This window comes from Xyrauchen texanus, chromosome 39 (assembly GCF_025860055.1).
Source record: "Xyrauchen texanus isolate HMW12.3.18 chromosome 39, RBS_HiC_50CHRs, whole genome shotgun sequence".
Taxonomy (NCBI): Eukaryota; Metazoa; Chordata; class Actinopteri; order Cypriniformes; family Catostomidae; genus Xyrauchen; species Xyrauchen texanus.
The window spans coordinates 20,815,794-20,834,851 of record NC_068314.1 but is presented as its reverse complement, the minus strand read 5'-3'; the positions used below and the strand labels follow the sequence as shown (position 1 = coordinate 20,834,851).

Sequence of the window (19,058 nt, the reverse complement as noted above, 5' to 3'; positions counted from 1 at the left end):
GATGTTGAAGACAAAAGCCCAAAAAGCAGCTAATGAAGTCTGCACACAGACTTTTTGGACTGAAGCTCTATTCTCTATTCCTAAAGATCCCAGAAATATGTCAAAAATGTGTACATCAAGGGTTGTATCTCTTAAACCACTTAGAAAATGTGTGCTGGTCTCTGATCAGTTTCTGCTTCACCTGTCATAATGAATATGACCATTTCTGGATCACTAGTTTCATGCTGTATTGGATGATAAGTTTGGAAGTGAATCAACTCATGCTTGTAATTTTTGCATTGGCCCTTGAGATCAAAGGTAAAGAACATTCAGTGTGGAAGATGTGTCTAATTCAACAGGAACAAGGTCATTTGATATTCTTAATTGCATTCTTAAAGCAAACATATAATGTTATATAAACCTTATAAAGTTTTTTTATCATTATTTTTTTTTTTACCTGAGGTCCACTTATGCTACTTTTGCGCCAAAACCAGAAATAACGTTATTTTTCATCATGACAATTTTCCAGCCACTCTCCATCCCTTAGTATTATAACAACATTATTTTGCTGCTCTGCTTTTAAGACTTATGTAAATGCCCTCTTCACATTAACAATGAGCAACATTGTTGCGCTTTTGTGCACTCAAGTACTGGCTTGCTGTTGGGTACTACAGTTTGCCCTGCTTTAACCGCCTCTTTGCACAGGCTGCATTATATTGTGAAAGCTGGGCTCACTAAATAGCCAATGCTCAAATGTGCCAAACATATATAAGTCAGAATGAAATGATCAAGGACCAGGAACGTTCAGAATGAGTAATTTTTTTCCAGCTTAGTTGCACTTAGTTCTTCCTACCTGCCTGACGTCATTGGACTTCCTGTTGCTGACGGCACAGCACGCATGCTGCACGAGAGTTTGTTTGTGGCCTGCTTAGCATTGCTTATTCTCAAACATTCAACGTTATAGTCATCATTCATAGTTATATCCTTTGTCATTTTACCGCGTTTCAGGTTTTTCCACTTTTCTCCTGTTTCATCTGCATATATTTTACCGGTTGCTGCTGGCACCTAGCTAGAGTCTGTGTTTGTAGCCTGCTAGTTTTTTAGCATCGCTTATATATCTGTTTTCAGCATTTAATCCTTAAACATCTGCCATTTTTAAGCACGCATCGGGCCCGTATTATTCTCTTATCGCGATTCAACTGCGCGCATATTCCACCTGCATCCGCGTTCTATTTTTATCGCGATTAAACTGCGTGCATTTTTAAATCCAATAGGATCTCTTTCTCAACGGTGATAGCAGCAGTCATGATAGCGGACTGTTAGCAAGATCTCGTGCTCTTCGCATTGAAATTACATCACTTAATGTGTGACTGCATCACTCAAGGCCAGCTAGAAGGCCTCGACCGGGACATATCCTAAAGACCCCACCCACCAAGAACAAATAAATCAATCTGATTGGCTGATGAATCTGACAATCTGACTTTAGTTGCCCATTCATTTGCACTGTTGAGGGATTCTGTTGAAATTCTGAAGGTCTGACGGGGTGGAGCTCAAACTCACATGCTGCTTTGGCTTCGGGCATGCGATTTGCGAGCTTTGTTTGTAAGCATCAAGGAATAAATTCTGACTGGATAATCTTTTTGTTTTTCTCTATTCGTTTGTAGATTAATTAAAAGTGGAAAGCGATTAAAAATTACATTGCCAAAAAGGTGATTGAGAATTAAAGGATGAAAAATATAAATTTATTTGGCATGTTAGGCCAGCAGAGAAGGCTTTGCTGGCCCCGAGAATTCGCCACTGGCAAATCAATAAACAATAACACGACCGCTATTGTTGCATGCTGATTTTAAGTAGAACAGTTAAATTGGCCTGGGTGTTTTAGATGCAAGCTTTCCAGTAGCTGGTCAACTAACTAAAGTGAAGCTTTCAAACAGAGTATAGAGTTAATTTACCATCCTCCATCGTGGACTCTAGCCGTGGCTGAGTCAAGGGCACTCTCCCTCCCATTGCTCACTGGTCTAGATTGCCTCCATTCAGTCAAACCACTTTCACTTTTCCTTGATAGTTCTGTAGTCACTTTTAAGATTTATTTTATTTTATTTTTCCCTACACTGTTGGTAGGTCCGGTGGTAGCCGTGTGCTGCCAACAGCTGAGACACTTCCTGAAATACTTTTTTGTTTCGTGTCATTTCATTCGTCACTAACAAGAGGAATGTCTGTGCCTCGTTTATTGACCACGGTGTGGTTTTGCGCCAGCCATTTCTTTTTACAATTCGAAAGTCACATTAACAAATTATACTGCTATCGCTGTAGCCAACTTTAAAACTAGCGGGATGATGTCTCATGTTGCAAATCCAGTTGCTGCTAGTGACTATTCTCTCTGACCAATCAGTGATCTGCAAGGTTTTGACGTCACATTTAGTATCGGCTCGGCTCGCTTGGAACCTCCAAGTACTATCCACAGTGGAAAACCCCCAAAAAGCAAGCAGAGTCGAGTCGAGTTGAACCGTGCATTAGAAAAGCCCCATAAGGGTATCTTCTTTTAGCCACTCTGATATCCTTATTCAGTGTGTTCCTGGCCTGATTGTACAAGACTTTATCACCAACTCTGTAAACATTCTTTTTGGCCTGACAAAGCTGCCTGAGCTCTGCTGTAAACCATGGTTTGTCATTGTTGAATGTTAAATAAGTCCTTGTAGGAATGCATATATCCTCAAAGAAACTGATATATGATGTCACAGTTTCTGTGAACTCGTCCAGATTGGTGTGTGCAGCCTCAAAAGCACACCAATCAGTGCAAAGCAGGCTTGTAGTTCTGCTTCAGTGGTCCATGACTTTATAGTCTTTACTACAGGCTTAGCAGATTTTAGTTTCTGTCTGTAGGTTAGAAAAAGATGAACCAGACAATGAACAGATAGCCCCAAAGCTGCTCTAGGGACAGAGCAATATTCATCCTTTATTGTTGTGTAGCATTGATCCAGTATATTTCTGACTCTGGTTGGGATTGTAATGTGCTGTTTGTATTTGGGCAATTCACGTGTGAGGTTTGCATTGTTAAAATCTCCAAGAATAATAATAACTGAGTCCGGGTATTGTTGTTCTGTGCCTGTGATTTGATAAGCCAGCTGTTGCTGCACTCACACACATGTTTGCTAGAATATAAACACTCACCAGAATAAACGAGGAAAACTCCCGCAGCGAGTAGAAATACTTCCAAATTAGGATAGCACTTCTTTAACGTGGTTACATACATACACCAACTTTCATTGATGTAAAAGCATGTTCCACTGCAACTCGTTTTCCCTGTTAAATCTGCTCTGAACAGCCAGGCATATGTAACACGCTGTCCGGAATGGCTTCACTCAGCCAGGTTTCTGTGAAGCACCAGCGTGCCTGCACGTCTCCCTCGTCTGCGTCTCGTGAACAGCACAGCTGCGCCTCTGACTAAAATGTCTAGCAAAGTGTCAGAATAGTCAAAAACCAGGAAAGGATTGTCTGGTATAAACTGCCGAATGTTTATCCCTGGTAAAACTGATTGGAAAAACATTACTAAACACAGGAAAACAAACAAAAACAAGATATAGATGAGCCTCATCTGAAGAGTCGAGGAGGAGGCGTTGCTGCAATTTACAGAAGTTTTTGGTGTTACTCAAAGGACAGGATATAATTTTAAGTCTTTTTGATTTATAATGTTTAATGTGACTGTCAGATACAGAAGAAAGTATATCTGTCATCTTTTGCCCTTGCTGCTTACAGTATATAGATCACCAGTGCTGTATTCTGATTTACTTCAGATAGTCATATCTAGTAGTTACTGTGGATAGAGCTTTAATTGTTGGTGATTTTAACATTCATATAGATAATGAAAATGACACATAGGGATTAGCATTTATCGATATTCTCAATTCTCTTGGAGTTAGACCAAATGTGACAGGACCAACTCATCGCCACAATCATATGCTAGACTTATTTCTGTCATATGGAGTTGATGTACTTTGTATGCTGCGATCAGCTAATGTTACTCAATCTAGATTTGATAAAAAATGACTTTTTCAAATAGTGATGGTGCTGTTTTTTACATCAGTAATGTCCTGACTATACTTTGTGAACTCAAATTAAGCCTTTCTGAACTCAAAAACTTTATATACAGATGTTATAGCCTAAATGTAAGAGTGTTACATTTTAAAATTAGTTGTGTTGCACTTCCTGGCCAGAAATGTACTTCTACTCAATTCCGACAAAACAGAGATTCTGATTATTGGACCAAAAACCTCTCAAATTAAGCCACTAAAATATAATTTGACTCTCAATGGACGTACTGTTACATCGTCTTCTACAACGAAGAACTTGGGTGTTATAGTGTAAATTGTCAAAAGGTTGGTAAACACCATTCTTCCACCTTCCATATTGCTAAGTTAAAACACATGCTTTGTTGCTGATGCCGAAAAACTATTACATGCATTCATGACCTCAAGACTAGATTATGTAATGCATTACTGGGAGGATGTCCTGCAAGTTCAATAAATAAACTTCAATTGGTTCAAAATGCAGGAGCCAGATTGGTGACTAGAACCAAGAAATATTATCATATAGCCCACTTTTATTGTCGTTATATTGGCTACCTGTTAAATTTCTTATTAATTTAAAAATGTTGTTTGCTTTGAATGGTCTAGCTGCACGGTACTTAAGTGACATTCTACCACACTGTATTACATCACATTCATTACAACCGCAGAATTCTGGCCTGTTAATAGTTCCTAAAATATAAAATTCCACAAAAGGGGGTAGATCCTTTTCCAATTTGGCTCCTAAACTATGGAATGGTCTCCATAACACAGTTCGGGACACAGACACACTCACTTAGTTTAAGTCTAGACTAAAGACATACACCTAATTTGTCCATCAACTCACAATTAGGCTTCTTTAGTTAGGTCTGACTGAACCCTCCGCACTCCGCCCTGTCACAAACAGTGCATCTGAATGCCCCTCTGAGTATAACACATCCCTGATATAAACTACAGCCTCTTCTCTGCATCACTACACTGCTGCCACTTCTGCCCCAGAGGTGTGGCACGGCATTAGAAGTGTGACTGCCTGAGTGTACAAGTGATATGACTTTGTTCTCTAAGCAATAAGATAATTCCTCTAGCAGAGGTTGTTAAAGTGATGTCCACCATACACTCCTAATTTTTGTTGCTTGCTCAGTCTACCTAATGAAATGACATACAACAATACAATTCTTGAAGAATTGGTCCAACAAACAAGTGCAATTGATTTAAATTGAAATAAAACAGAACTTTATTTCTTTACTTGCGTTAGAAGAAATATATTTCTTAGTGTTTAATAATTTGGGGATTTAGAAGAGTGTTGGTGTTATGGGGCTTACCATTGTGATGAAGAGTGGAGCGTGAGCATAGGTTAAGTATGTTGATAAATTAAGAGTATACTGTATATTAATTTACTCCAAAAGTAAAGAACCCTTATTTACATTTCCAAGTTTGGAACACAGAAATAAACTATGACATGGTAAACGTTGACACTGGTCTATAGGAGACCATAGCAAATACTATTGCTGAAATGGGTCAACTAAATTCTTCTGAAATGGGTCAATGCTAAAATGATAAATTGTCAAATGGCTTCTAGTAGTTAGATAAATAGTCTGCTCTATGTGTTAATTTTCTCCTCATAAACCCCAGAATACAAAAGACTCAATATATCTTAGAGCTCATGATAGCTTCCATTGTTTGTTCTTGTCTGTTACAGTAAAAGCGTCATGTCTTCATTTTAGTCAAACAATGGTTTTACTCATTTACTAATTTTGTCAACATTTCAGCCAATCACAGTTTAGTTTCCTTTCTGTTTGAAATAACAGACTAAAACCTTTCCGTTTGGTAGCAAAAGTGAGATTCTCTGTACTGCCTTTGATGATTGACACCTCTTAAATGAAAATGTCTGAATTTTTTCATTCTCCTGCTCTCTGTTCAAAGAGCTCCCTGGAAATCAATTTTCACTTCCCTGGTAAAGATATGCCATCTCAGCAGCCTCTCTTGGAGGAATTATTACTTTTTTTTTTTTTTACTTGTCCCTAAGGAAAGTAGTGTTGATTTAAGAATGCAATTTGTCCACAACAAAGTAATATAAAACATGCAAGACAAACAAGTATTTTTCACACCTGTTAAAGACAACATGAAGTGGTATTTAATAACTTCTGTTAATGTGTATGTTCAGTTTAGATTTGATTTGAACAAACTGGATTTGATTGGATCATGAAAAGTGTATTGTTGGTATATTATTTTACCCTGCCCACATGGATATGTCAATAGAAAAGTTGTTTCAGAGGAGGAGAAAGTTATTATATTTTGAAGAAAGATTAGGAAAATTTGCTTTTTCAATGTTTAATTGTTGTTGTTTATTTTTTATTTTTTTGCAAGCTATGGTAGTGCATGGGAACTCCAAAGCACCTGCCAGCGACCGTTCAGTTGCTAGTTGCTTTTATTTATTTATTGTTCTGTATTATTCTTCTTTTTATTACATAGAATAATATGCACTGATGAATTGTGCACAGTAAGACCAAGAACATTAATTGAGAAAGTAAATAGGGTCAAAACAAAAGCTCTTAAGAGTACATCTTGTATTGCAGATTACATCCTCTTAGATAGGCTGGACTCAGGCATGACTAATCTAGAAGCAGATGCTAAATAGCCCTGCTATCTGTAGAGCTGTGGTGTCAGAGCACTGGATAGCTCTTAGTAAACATATCTTGTTTTTGTCTTACGGCATGCAGAATACTGATGATATGCTAATAGACTTTTAACGCTGATTAGATTGGGTTCTGTGTTTATCATACACAATAAAAGTCTGCTTCAAATGCAGCATGCACACTTGCTACTAAGGGTAATTCCTAGACTCCAAAAAGTCTCTGGGCACTTAAGTCACACCTAAAATGTATAAATGTCATTGTAGATAAGATAATATCAAATCAAGTGGCATCAGAAGTTCATTCCTGAGTCATTTTTAGAAATACTTTGGACCAACGAATAATAATAATACATTTTCTTAACAATATTTTTGTCTCGTTTTCCAGTAAAATATGTATCCATCCTTGAAAAAAAAATATATTTACTTGAGAGGAAAACTTGCATATTAAATTATGACTTATTTTCAGAGAATATACTGTATCTTGAATTCAATTGTATTTTCTAATTTCATTGATAAATAGTTATTAATTAAATTTTTTGGATAAATCTAACAAAATTTTGTGAGGTTTATACTTAAAACAAGAAACAAAAAACAAGAAACTGAATAATCTCTTAAAACATGCCTTTTCATCTTGCAATAATTTGTTTCACATGTAATTTAGCAAAGTAACCACATGAGAACACTGCAAAAATTACTTTCTGAGCTATTTTTATTATTACTTTTGGTAAGTGAGGATGAGAGCAGGCTTCACTCAGTGTATATAATGAATTTTAAGAGTGCTGGCCTAAAAGATAACATATAAAATGGAAAAAGTGGCCGCACTATGCATATATTGCACACTGAAGAAGGCACACGCCGAAACACGTCTGTGCAAAATAAACAATATATGCATATTGCAGCCACTTTTTCCATTTTATATATTATTACTTTTGGACCAACTGAACAAAAATTGTTAATCAATATTTCTGTCTTGTTTTAATTACAACTTTTTTTAAACCTCATTGAAAAAAAGATACATTTTGAGAAGCAAACATGCATAATAAATTAAAACTTGTTTTCAGAGAATATATCTTTAATTAAGTTTAATTCTCTTAACTCAAGGACAAGTATTTTTTTTTATTGTTTTAAGCATAAATCTAGAATAATCTAGTAAGGTTTATACTTACAACAAGAAAACGTAATTTATCAATTAATTAAGAAACATACAGCACATGTAATTCAAGTCATATTCCCTTGAAAACAAGCCTTAATTTCTTACATTATTTTGTGTCACAAATATATGAGCAGAGTAACCACATGAGAATGGTGCAAAATCTTTTTTATGAGCCACTTTTAAAACTACTTTGGACCAACTAAATATGTGTGTGTGTGCACAGTATTTCTTTCAAATAAATGCCACTTGGTTGGAAAATATGCTAATACAGTTAAATTCAAGTATTTGTAAATGTGGCTTAAATGTCTTGTTGTTTGGCCACTGTAGATTATTATTTTATTCTGGAGCTGTTTTAAAAAAAGACTATCCTCTTTCCTCCCCAAACATCTGTTACTGTGCTATAATGACAGTCACCCTTGTTTGAGCACAATACCCCAAACCTCATCCCTCCAGCTATTCAGATAGTGTGGCATGGCAGATGAGAGCTATCATGTCCCTTCTATCACCCTCCCTTAAAAGGCCCAGTGGCTAATGATGCCCTGGTGCCTTTTCACATGACAACCTTCTGGAATCTGCCAGCGCAACAGGGACATCACACTTTAAGGGCAGCTGTAGGGCTCTCTACTGTGCCACTCTCTAGAAATCATCATTGACACCAGATAAAATGAGGCAGAGGTATGAGTGGAAAGTTCCGGACGCACATGGACCGAAATGTGATCTCCACCCACATGCCCCTTTACAGCTACAAATAATGCCACTCAATCTGTGTGATGCCCCCCAAAGCCCCATACATATAGTCTGCATTTCTGGATATGAGAGCTATAAAGGGGACCGGAGCCTGACATTCTCCTTTAGCCTCAAGCATGGAAATGTGGTCAGATATGCACAGCTAAAGCTTATTCTGATTAGAGCAAATGGCAGATCACTCAGTGTCTCCTCTAACACAGTGCTTTTCAACTAATTTTGCTTCAAGACCTAGATTTTAGATTTGGCATTTGAACTCCAGTATTCTGGTGGAAACACAGAAATTGAGGACAAACTGTGCCCCTATGTTGCTGCAGTGGCGTGGAGTATCACAACAGTGTGGATGTTTTTTTGTGTGTGTGTTGTGGACGACTCTGGTTTGATTCCAACTTTTGTCCCACTTTTTCCCATCCTGTTTCCTATCTCTCCGGTATTAATATTTCCTTTAATACTACTTATAATAATAAATAAAAATGAATATAAAGGTTGATTTCCTCGCAGAGATTTGGTCACAGTGAAGGTCCAGAAGTTGAGAGAAGGGTTTGATCCAGGTCAGATTATGGTTTATATGGTAATATTGAAATATAGTAATATTGAAGTAACCATGTTTTTTTGATGGAAGCCAAAGTTATAATTCAATTAACCATGGTGTTACATCAGTAATAAGGTGTTAATATAGTAACTATGTTTCATTTTGAGGTTACTATGATTTTACTACAAAATATCAAGGTGATAGCCATGGTTACTGTATTAAAACCATGTATATTTTTTGTTTTCACTTAGGGCAAACAAAAGTTGCTACACCTAATGTAAAGAGTATCTATTGCTGTTTGTACTCAGTGGCTACATGGTGGCGCTTGTCCAGAATTCAGCACTTCAGGAGGAAAAACATTTGAAATAACGCATCGATTTCCTGTGTGATCATGTTGTTCTGCAACCCTACCAGAACAGACCTGCATTTTTTTATTCACAAACCAACAGATGAGAACCACCATTTTAAATCACACTTGCTAATGTTTGGTGACTGTGATTTTACCAAGCACAAGACATGTTCCTGGATTAACTTCCTTTTTTGGCACTTTTACCTTGCACAGTTTTCAAGAAGATGGAGATGTCAAGCAACCTGTCCATGTTTGCATTTAACTAATTTGGCTAGCTTCTACCAAGTGACAGATGATTCTTTGCAAAAATATCACAAACACAGAGTTTAATTGGATGCCCTTCCTTTGTCAGTAACAAAAGACATGGGGAATATGGTCTATGCATTTTGAATGTCTTTGAAGTTGTGCACATGCACAATAGCATTAACACTGGTGGCATGGTGGTGGTTGTCTGGAATTCGGCACTTTATTTTAGCGTCAATTTCTTGTGTTGGTCCACAACCACATCAGAACAAACATGCAAATTTTGACCCACAATCCACCAGTCGAGAACCATTGCTTTAGATATTACTTGCTGATTACAAGATCAACATCTTTTGTATTATATACTGAACGACCATCATGTGACAGCTGTTATACCCATCACATGCTTAAAACTCATTGTTCAAGACAGAGAGATTGAACAGACTCTCACTGAATCTGAACTTTTGTATTCTCTTCTAGCTGGACACAAAACTACTGCTTTTCTCCCATCTCCAAAGGCACAAAACTAACTTTCCTTGTTTCCTTGTGTTACAATGCATAGACATATATCATGAACTTTAACACTATCACAAGACTCAATTGTACCATTATTTTGCACTACACAATGCAGTCTATTTTACTAAACCCAAAAATAACAAATTCATCTTACATTGATGATTATAACCTGATTGTACTCTTTAAAATATGTGTTATGACTTATAATCACTTTTATTACTGATAAACTGGTGATTAGGATTTGTAATCTTGTATTATCCATGTTGAAATAGTTAGTTGAAATAGTTAGTTAACCATTATTCAGAGCAAATATATCGTGTCTGATATGTGAAGGTTTGTCTTCATTTGATTTTTATAAGAAATAAAAAAAAAGATATAAAATATATTAAAACTTTTTCGAGCAGGAATTTTAAGGAATCTTTACACAAAGGATTGTAAATCAACTTTGAAAATTAGGGAAAGAGGTAATCACATGACATCATAAAGACACTTCTGATTGACTTTTGACCAACCAAAAGGGTTTAAATGCCATGCCGAAATCGACCCTCCTACTGCATCAGAACTTCAAGATCATAAAAAAACATCCACAAGCCAAGCCAAAGGAATTCAAAGAACATCAACGGCAAATAACATCAAAGCCAAACAACGTAACGAAAGTACGTCCTAACTTTCACTGAAAGTGCTGGTAATTTTTTTTTCAATAATTTGAGTATCCTGATCTCAAATCACAGCGTACAAATTAAGTATTAAGGGTTCTAAGGGCAAGGCGTAAGGACTTCCTAAAGTTAATTTTCCTGTTACAGATGATTTCCATTCATTCTCTGTCCAAATTCATTCATTAACCTGTTCATGTTTGTCTGATGTGTGTTAGTTTAGTTTTATGTTGTAGTTTAGTCAATAAAGTTTTTTTGTATTTAAAGAGAAGTTGACTGTAGTGTATTATGATAAATTAAATCATCACTTGAATTTTAAGATCCATGCTCTGTACTCAAACAATATTTCAACATATTTGTGAAATTATTTTCAATGGTCATGAGAATAGTATTACTCTAAAAGGTATGCCATATATGCCAGTTCAACATTAATTCTTTCTATATTCCCCAAATTAAGCATAATTACCTTCTTGAGCTAAATTCCTTGCATATAACTTATTACTAGATACAACGTGCCTGTTGTATTACATATTTAATGGTGGAGACTTTTTCCCTACATTATTTTGGTGGTCAAATGCGGCTAAGATTCGTAAACCAATTATTTACAAATAAAATCCTACATATTATTGGTGATGATACACAGGCATATTTATTTAAATTGTGAGCAGATTGCAAATCACTTAGTCTTTGTGCTGTATTTTATATTTTCCTTACATGTGCATGAGTAATATCTACATCTGACTCAAAGTGAAATTGAGGTATATATTCTGCTCTAAAGTGGCATTGAAATCAGTTCAGAGCTGAAACAAGAAGTCAGCTTTGTGTGAAATTGAGGATAATTCATAAGCAAATGATGTACAATTGAAGTCCGCTATATCGCCAAGTGGCATTCAAGGCTTAATTAGAAAGAGAGGCTATCTGTTAATATTGTCTATCATCTTGGAACTTTTATACGCTGGAGTCTCAAAAGAAACAAGCTAAAAATAATCTAAAAGAGGAAGATCATTGTCATCAGTATTGTCAGTGTCCATTTCCATTTCCTCTATTCAACACAAGAGCCTGGTAAACCTTGCTAAGTGAGGTGCCAGATAACACAGCGTGATACTGCTTAAAGAGAAATATGGACCCTTGAACCTGAACTTTGTGTTAAATTTTCCTCTTTAGAAGCCTATTAAACAGATGGTACAAATGTTCAGGGGTACAGATCTTAGGCTGTTATTCTGTATTCTCGGTTTGATTGCTTGATCCAAACATGAGTTCGATTTTACCTCTTCTGGTACGTTTGAGTACCACTGTGAGTGCAAGCAGCAGCTGTTTGTCACTTTAGCAAGGTAAAAACTCTAGAAGATGCCAGTTTCACTGATTTAATGTCATGTTTTTATCCGTTTACAAAGGATTTTACCATCAAAACTTCACATATACCGAAAAGCAGAAAATGTTTTCTGCCGCAGGTGCGTTGCTAGATATGCAAGGAATGCTAGCTGCTCTACGAAGGCAATTCATTATGTTTGTGTTTTTGGAAAACTGCTTTCACGCCAACCAAACGAGCCAAACTCTTATGAAATGGGCTTGAGTTTGCACCAAAGGCTCTTGTGAGAAATCCCCTTTAACTCACTGAGTTGGACTGAATTCAAGATTTGATCACTCAGTTTACTCTTTTTAATGATTCTACCAGCTTACTAGAGGAATTATCAAGAATCATAAATAAAGAATTTAAGATGGATTTTTCTATTGTACAGTATGATGGTTCAGCATAAGAACCTCAGATCTCACAACTCACATGCTCAGTGCACTGACAATACAATGCTATGTTTGTTAGATGCTTCTCTAAAACAATACATAAAGCACACCTTAAGGCAAGTTTGTCACACGGTGTTAGGGGAAACACATTACTAATAAATGTAATTGTAAAGCAGTCAATGGAAAGGAGGAGGCGAGAACCGGCTTGACGATACAAATAATATTTTAATAATAAACTTAAACAGACACCAACACACACATGACGGACATGTCCGTAAACTATCTCTGTCTCCCGCACAATCCTCCGCAGTCAGCCTTTATCTCTCTCGGAGGCTTGATTAGCCTGATAAGGGACCGGGTGTGTATGATCACGACTCGGCCCCGCCCTCCGCCCTGCCACAGTAATGTCATCAGTTTGCTTTTTGGAAGTAACGGGTAAAGGTTTCGTTACATACTTTGCTCCTAACTTTACTCCAAACACTACAATCAACTATAATCATCTATAAATGTCTAGCTTGTCTATGCACATTAAACTGTGATTAGAAAAGTACTTTTACCATCAGAAAATCTAAAGGGGCAAGGATGGATTATTCTATAAAACCTTCCTTGGTTTTTCCAGTGGTCTCTAATCAATTTTATGTGCTCGAAAGATGTGTAAAAATTAAACACTTACTTTTTTTTCACACTTGTGCCTTTAACGAGGAAGGGAAATGAAGGGGCCTGTGATTCTTCTAGAGCACAGAAAAGGGATCTGGGGCATAAGAGTCTGACCTGTACAATTCATGGCGCACACACATTAAAGCTTTGGTGTGTTAAGTACAGGCAGTGGAGAAAATGAGCTACAAATAAATACTCCTATTGATCTGGAGAGCAGGGAGCAAAAAGAAAATCCTTTTGAAATTGTAATGAAGGCACTTCACATGAACATTGTCCAGTCACAGTCCTAACAAGAGAGCAGTGCACATGATGTGGAATTCTATAGTATCACAAACACTTCACAATGAACCATTATCCCATACAGTCAGACACACAGACACTCTAATGCTTCCGTTATAATGGAGGTAAGAATTATTTTTATTTTTTTGACAGTAAACTACTGTCTTTAAAATCATAAGATGATGTGAATTTATCTCCATAACAAAAGAGCTTTCTTTCTTGTAAAATTCATGAATTATTGGCTTATTAAAGTCAACATGAAAGGAATTTTGGACCATTCTTCCTTACAGAACTGCTTCAGCTCAGCCATATTTTTAGGATGTCTGGTGTGAATGGCTCTCTTGAGATCATTCCACAGCATCTCTAATGGGTCAAGGTCTGGGCTCTAAATGGGCCACTACAAAAGTTGGATTTTTTTTTTTTTTAAAGCCATTCTGTAGTGAATTTACTTATATGTTTAGGGTCATTGTCATGCTGCTTCACTCAACTTTACTGAGCTTCAGCTGGTGCACATCCACCCTGACATTTTCCTGTTGGATATCTTAATAACATGGGAATTCATTTTCCCCTTGATAATGGCAAGCGGCCCAGGCCCCGAAGTAGTAAAGCAGCCACAAATCACGATGCTCCCTGCACCATACTTCACTGTTGGGATGATGTTTTCAGTTGGTATGCGGAGCCCATTTTATGCTATATGTACAGTTGTGTAATCTTCCCAAACAAGTCAATCTTAGTTTCATCAGTCCACAAAACATTTTCCCAGTAACGTTGTGGAGTGTCAAGGTGGTCTTTGGCAAACTTCAGTCAAGCAGCAATGTTTTTGTTGGAAAGCAGCTGCTGCTTTTGTGGTGTCCTGCCATGGACATCATGCCTGTTTAATGTTTTCCATATTGTAGGCTCATGAACAGATACGTTAACCAGTTCCAATGATTCCTTCAACTCTTTAGCTGTCACACTAGGGTTCTTTTTTTTTTTTTACCTTATTGAGCATTCTGCTGTGTGCCCTTTGAGTCATCTTGGCTGGACCACCACTTCTAAGGAGAGTAGCCACAGTACTAAATCGTCTCCATTTATAGACAATTTGTCTAACTGTGGACAGATGAATATATAAGCTCTTCGGGATAACTTTGTAACCCTTTCCAGCTTTATGCATAGCAACAATTCTTGAATGTAGGTCTTCTGAGATATATTTTTTTTTGTGAGGCATGATCCACTTTAGGAGATGCTTCTTGTGAATAGCAAACTCAAAATGTTAGAGTGCTCATCGAAGTCAAAGAAGCTCTAATCCACACCTCCAATCTCGTTTCATTAATTGGATGCTTGGTCTCCCAACAGTGTGAATTTTTGAATGTTATATTCAAGATGTACAAGAACAATACAATCATTTGTGTTATTAGGAAAAACAGATTGTGTTTGTTCATTATTTTAACCTAGATGAAGATCAAACCAGATTTTAAGACTAATTTATACATAAATGCAGGTTATTCCGAAGGGTTCACATACATTTCCTTGCTTATACACTTATAATCATATGTCTTCATTAACTTTAAGTATGATAACAACTATTTTAAAGACCTCAGTATTAAAGACAAGAGGAAATCTATATTGTTTTGCATGGATGAAATTCATACACTAGTAATTTATTCTGAGCTTTAATAAGACAAAGCCTTTTTAATTGAAGGTCACAGAATAAATTGGTGGCATCTGCTAAAACATGTTTTTTGTTCCATATCTTCGAAGAGAGAAAACAATTAATGCAACACATGTCTAAAAACACATCGACTGACAGACTCACCCTGCAGTTTCCAAGCTCCTCAGCTGTTAAGACGATAATACCGCAGTTCTTCCCTGGTATGCCTCTGAAATGGATAATAAAGATTACATTAAACTATTAGATGTTTAACTCATAACTAGTTATTATAGCAGCTGTAATTAAATAAGAAACAAGCCAAAACTGCAAACACAATATGGAAATAAATGTTGATGGTGTTTTTTAGACAGAATTCCATTTTATGCTAGTTTCAGGCACTGAAATTCCCAAAGCCAGTGACTTAAATTTAAGTTGGTATTTAATTTGATTCAAACTTATCCTCAATTCAGTCATTTGTTTAACCACTTTGGGCTACAAATTCCACCTCATAATACCAACTTAAAGCTGAAGTATGAAACTTTTTCAATGTAAAAACACTTTATTGTTTCCCAGCTTAATATACAGAGCAGCTAAAAGTATAGTAAGCCATTCGTGGTTAATTTTCTTGAAAACGGCAAACACTGTCTCTCTGTTGTGCTATAAAAATGTCTCTGTTTGTTTTGAGTGGCCCATCAAGCCAGATACAGCCTCAACCAGTGGCATGAGTTTGAGACAGGACTGTCTGTTTGATCATCTAATGTACTGTAAGACATAGAGGATGTATTTGGAAAGACGTTTTAAAAACATCTGACCCAGCAACTGACCCTTTTCACAACTGTGACACATTTCTGTCTTATTTAGCAGCGTGATTTCAGCACACTTTTTTGGAAGGTTTGGTTGTTAACATGGCCCCATTAGGTATCTGGTAGATACCATAACTACACCATTTGGTTCCAAAAAAGCAGAGCTCCATTGACATCCAATTCAAAATTATCTGTATATTCTAACAAAATGTTCACAAGCAATAGCTACTGTAATTTATATTGGTAATTTTTCATTATAGTATAGTAGATGTCTTACCAGAGCCCGATTTTCATAAAGACGGTTAACATAGGGCATGCTGTTGCATTCTGTCTGCACTATTTTTAAAACGGTTAGTCTACCGTATGAATACGTGCACCACTGACATTTTTAGTCATTATGAATAGCATTAAGTATATGGGTAGCTCTGAGAAAGTGGCAGTCATGTGATATTTTACATGCACACAAGCAAAATTTATAGCCAATGAATAAATCTCATTCCGAACAGCTGTTCAAAGTTGGCAACCCTGCAAAAGAAGGTTGTGGAATTGGGCACTACAGATCGATCATATGTGCAACCCCACATTCAGGTTCAAGGCACTTTGCTCAACCTCCCATTAAAATGGAACACACTCCCTGAAATGCATAAACTGTTTCATTAGCATTGACGTCCTCCATATGGTAAGTTCTCCTTCAGGATTCTTTGTTTGCAATAGAGGCAGATGTAGGCAGTCTGTGTAAGTGTTTTGGACATGTGTTCACAGCTGAAAACCATTTCGAAAGATGTCTTTTTTTCTAGCTGAAAACCATAATGGCACCACATGACTGCAGTCGGCAAACATCCTTCTCTCTGGGATAAAATTGCCATAAAAAAAAGTTATCTTCTCACAAGATGGACAGCCTCAATGCCAGGGGCTTGTGCCATCAGTGGAATACAAAAAACAATAAAGACAAACAATCAGTTCCTAAATTATTTAACCAAATTCATTTACAACAACAGTCAGACCTCAAAAGCCCAATGAATGAGGTTGTTATATGGGCAAACTGACTTGTTATGGACGGAATTGTTCTGAAACCAGAAGACCTTCCTCAGCTATATTCAGGCCAAATTCAGTGACACCAAATTAACATGAATTTAATATCATCATTATGATCTACAGCTCCCAGAACACATCTGAGGTGTGTAAATGTTACCTGTATACCTCTTAAAAGAACAAGATAATTGCATACACATTTTAAAAACAAAAAACAGATAACAGTAAAAGCAATGTTATTTTTCATTAAACAGAGCATTTATGGTTCAGCAGAATAACAGAACTGGAATCCTTCACTGTTTGTCTCACTCCCATTTTGTGTTTGTGTTTGCAGCATTCCAGCCAGATTGCCAGTCAGTGCATTGCTCTGCGACAACACAATGGTCGATCGTGCTTTGGCTTCATTTGGAGCTATTTCGTAAGTAGAGCAAAAATAGAATAGCTGGCCATATTGTCGAAAAATGTAAGTTACTTGAAATTAAGTTGTTGTCTTTGGAAAACCAAACCCCAACCAACTACACAAAAGCTTCTACCCACAGGCTATAAGACTGTTAAAGACAATCTAGTCACTGCTCACATTACTGCCAATTTGTATACAGTGATGGAAATGGCCGAGATTCAATGGGGGGACTCTAGTTGTTTAATTACAGTTGCCTTTAATTACAGTAAAGGCATTTATAATGTTACAATTGACTATTTCTTTTAAAATAAATGCTGTACTCTTCAAACTTTCTGTTCAAGAATCCTCTACTTGCAGCAATATAAGAGTTTAACAAATAAAGCTGCTAGTTACTGTGAGGAGTCTGTTTCTCAAATGAGAGTCTCTGGTATACATGCCTTCTTGATGTAGTGCATCTGGGTTGTCCACTAATCTCTCTGTATCAGTTAGATCAAGATTGTTTTATTCTTTCAAAACAGAAGTGCATGGAATATCTCTCAAAAGAACAATAGACTGATGAATTTGAGGAGAAATATGTTTCTTTTTGGTGATTTGTATAACTGAAATTTGGCTTGCAAGTGTAGATTAACTTAAAAAAAAAATGCCAGTGTACTCTTATATTGTTATTTCCACACCGGTAGCACAACCATTTTATTTGATCTAAAAAGAAATGTTACTTTAGTACTAAGTTAACACATTAAATTATGTCTTAAGGATTATGTGACATATTTTCTTCAGTAGACTGAATGAGAGCTGAAAATGGGGCATTGCCATCATGGGTAAAAATATACTTTTATCATAAATAAAACAACAGTAATAATAAATTGCAGCATTTGTAATGTTTTTGCAAGGAATTGGTCAATTGAATGTATCTGAAGTGAAGAGAAGCATCTGTTTTGTTTTATTTATGTATTTATTTTTTTCAAAATCAAAAAAGTCTTAGTGTTCTAAAACCTTTGATTGGTGGTGAGTAATGGTTGAACCTGAACATTCTGAACACATTTTTTTTTTCTTTCTTAAAAAAATCTACTGAATATTTCCCTTCATTTTAATGAATGGGCATTTGCTGCAAGCCAAGCTAAATCACGTCCCAGCATTGCACGTGAGTGTACGTCAAGACTGCAGAACAGACGTTCTTGAAGAAGAATACCAATACAAATGGCATATATTTGTGCATTAATTACACATACTGCATTACTTATGTATTTGTGGATGGTTTTATGAGCAAAGGAAACTGTATATTTGTACAGTCTTCTGGTGCTTAGATTTGTGATTTGAGCGTGTGGATCTGTTTGTTGATCTGTTGCGTGCAAGTGTTCTGGCCACACGATAGTCAACAATGCACAATCACAGACGCAGCAGATCCATGCATTTATATGTGGAACCCGCATAGCTTCATCTCCCTAATAAATGTAGCCAGTTTGAATGGGAACACAGTTCCCCCATGAAATTCACTAAGGGAACTCTGTTTCCCCGCATTCCCCTCTATATCCTGCCCTGTTTGTATAACAACTTTTTGAGATATGACACTAATCCTGTGACTTGTTTGTTAATATTAGGACTAAAATATCTTCAATATAAAACATTGTGCCAACTGTGCAAACTATAGT

The 19,058-nt window shown here is 36.5% G+C and overlaps 1 protein-coding gene across 2 annotated transcripts in view; it reads right to left on the bottom strand.

The window, feature by feature from the left end:
- LOC127632731 (copine-5) overlaps positions 1 to 19,058 on the bottom strand; it is a 179,940-nt gene that overhangs the window by 81,138 nt on the left and 79,744 nt on the right. For both annotated transcript variants that reach the window (XM_052111475.1, XM_052111476.1), the window contains one exon: positions 15,340 to 15,403. In XM_052111475.1, the coding sequence (XP_051967435.1) occupies positions 15,340 to 15,403 (64 nt within the window). The remainder of the gene's footprint in view (positions 1 to 15,339; positions 15,404 to 19,058) is intronic.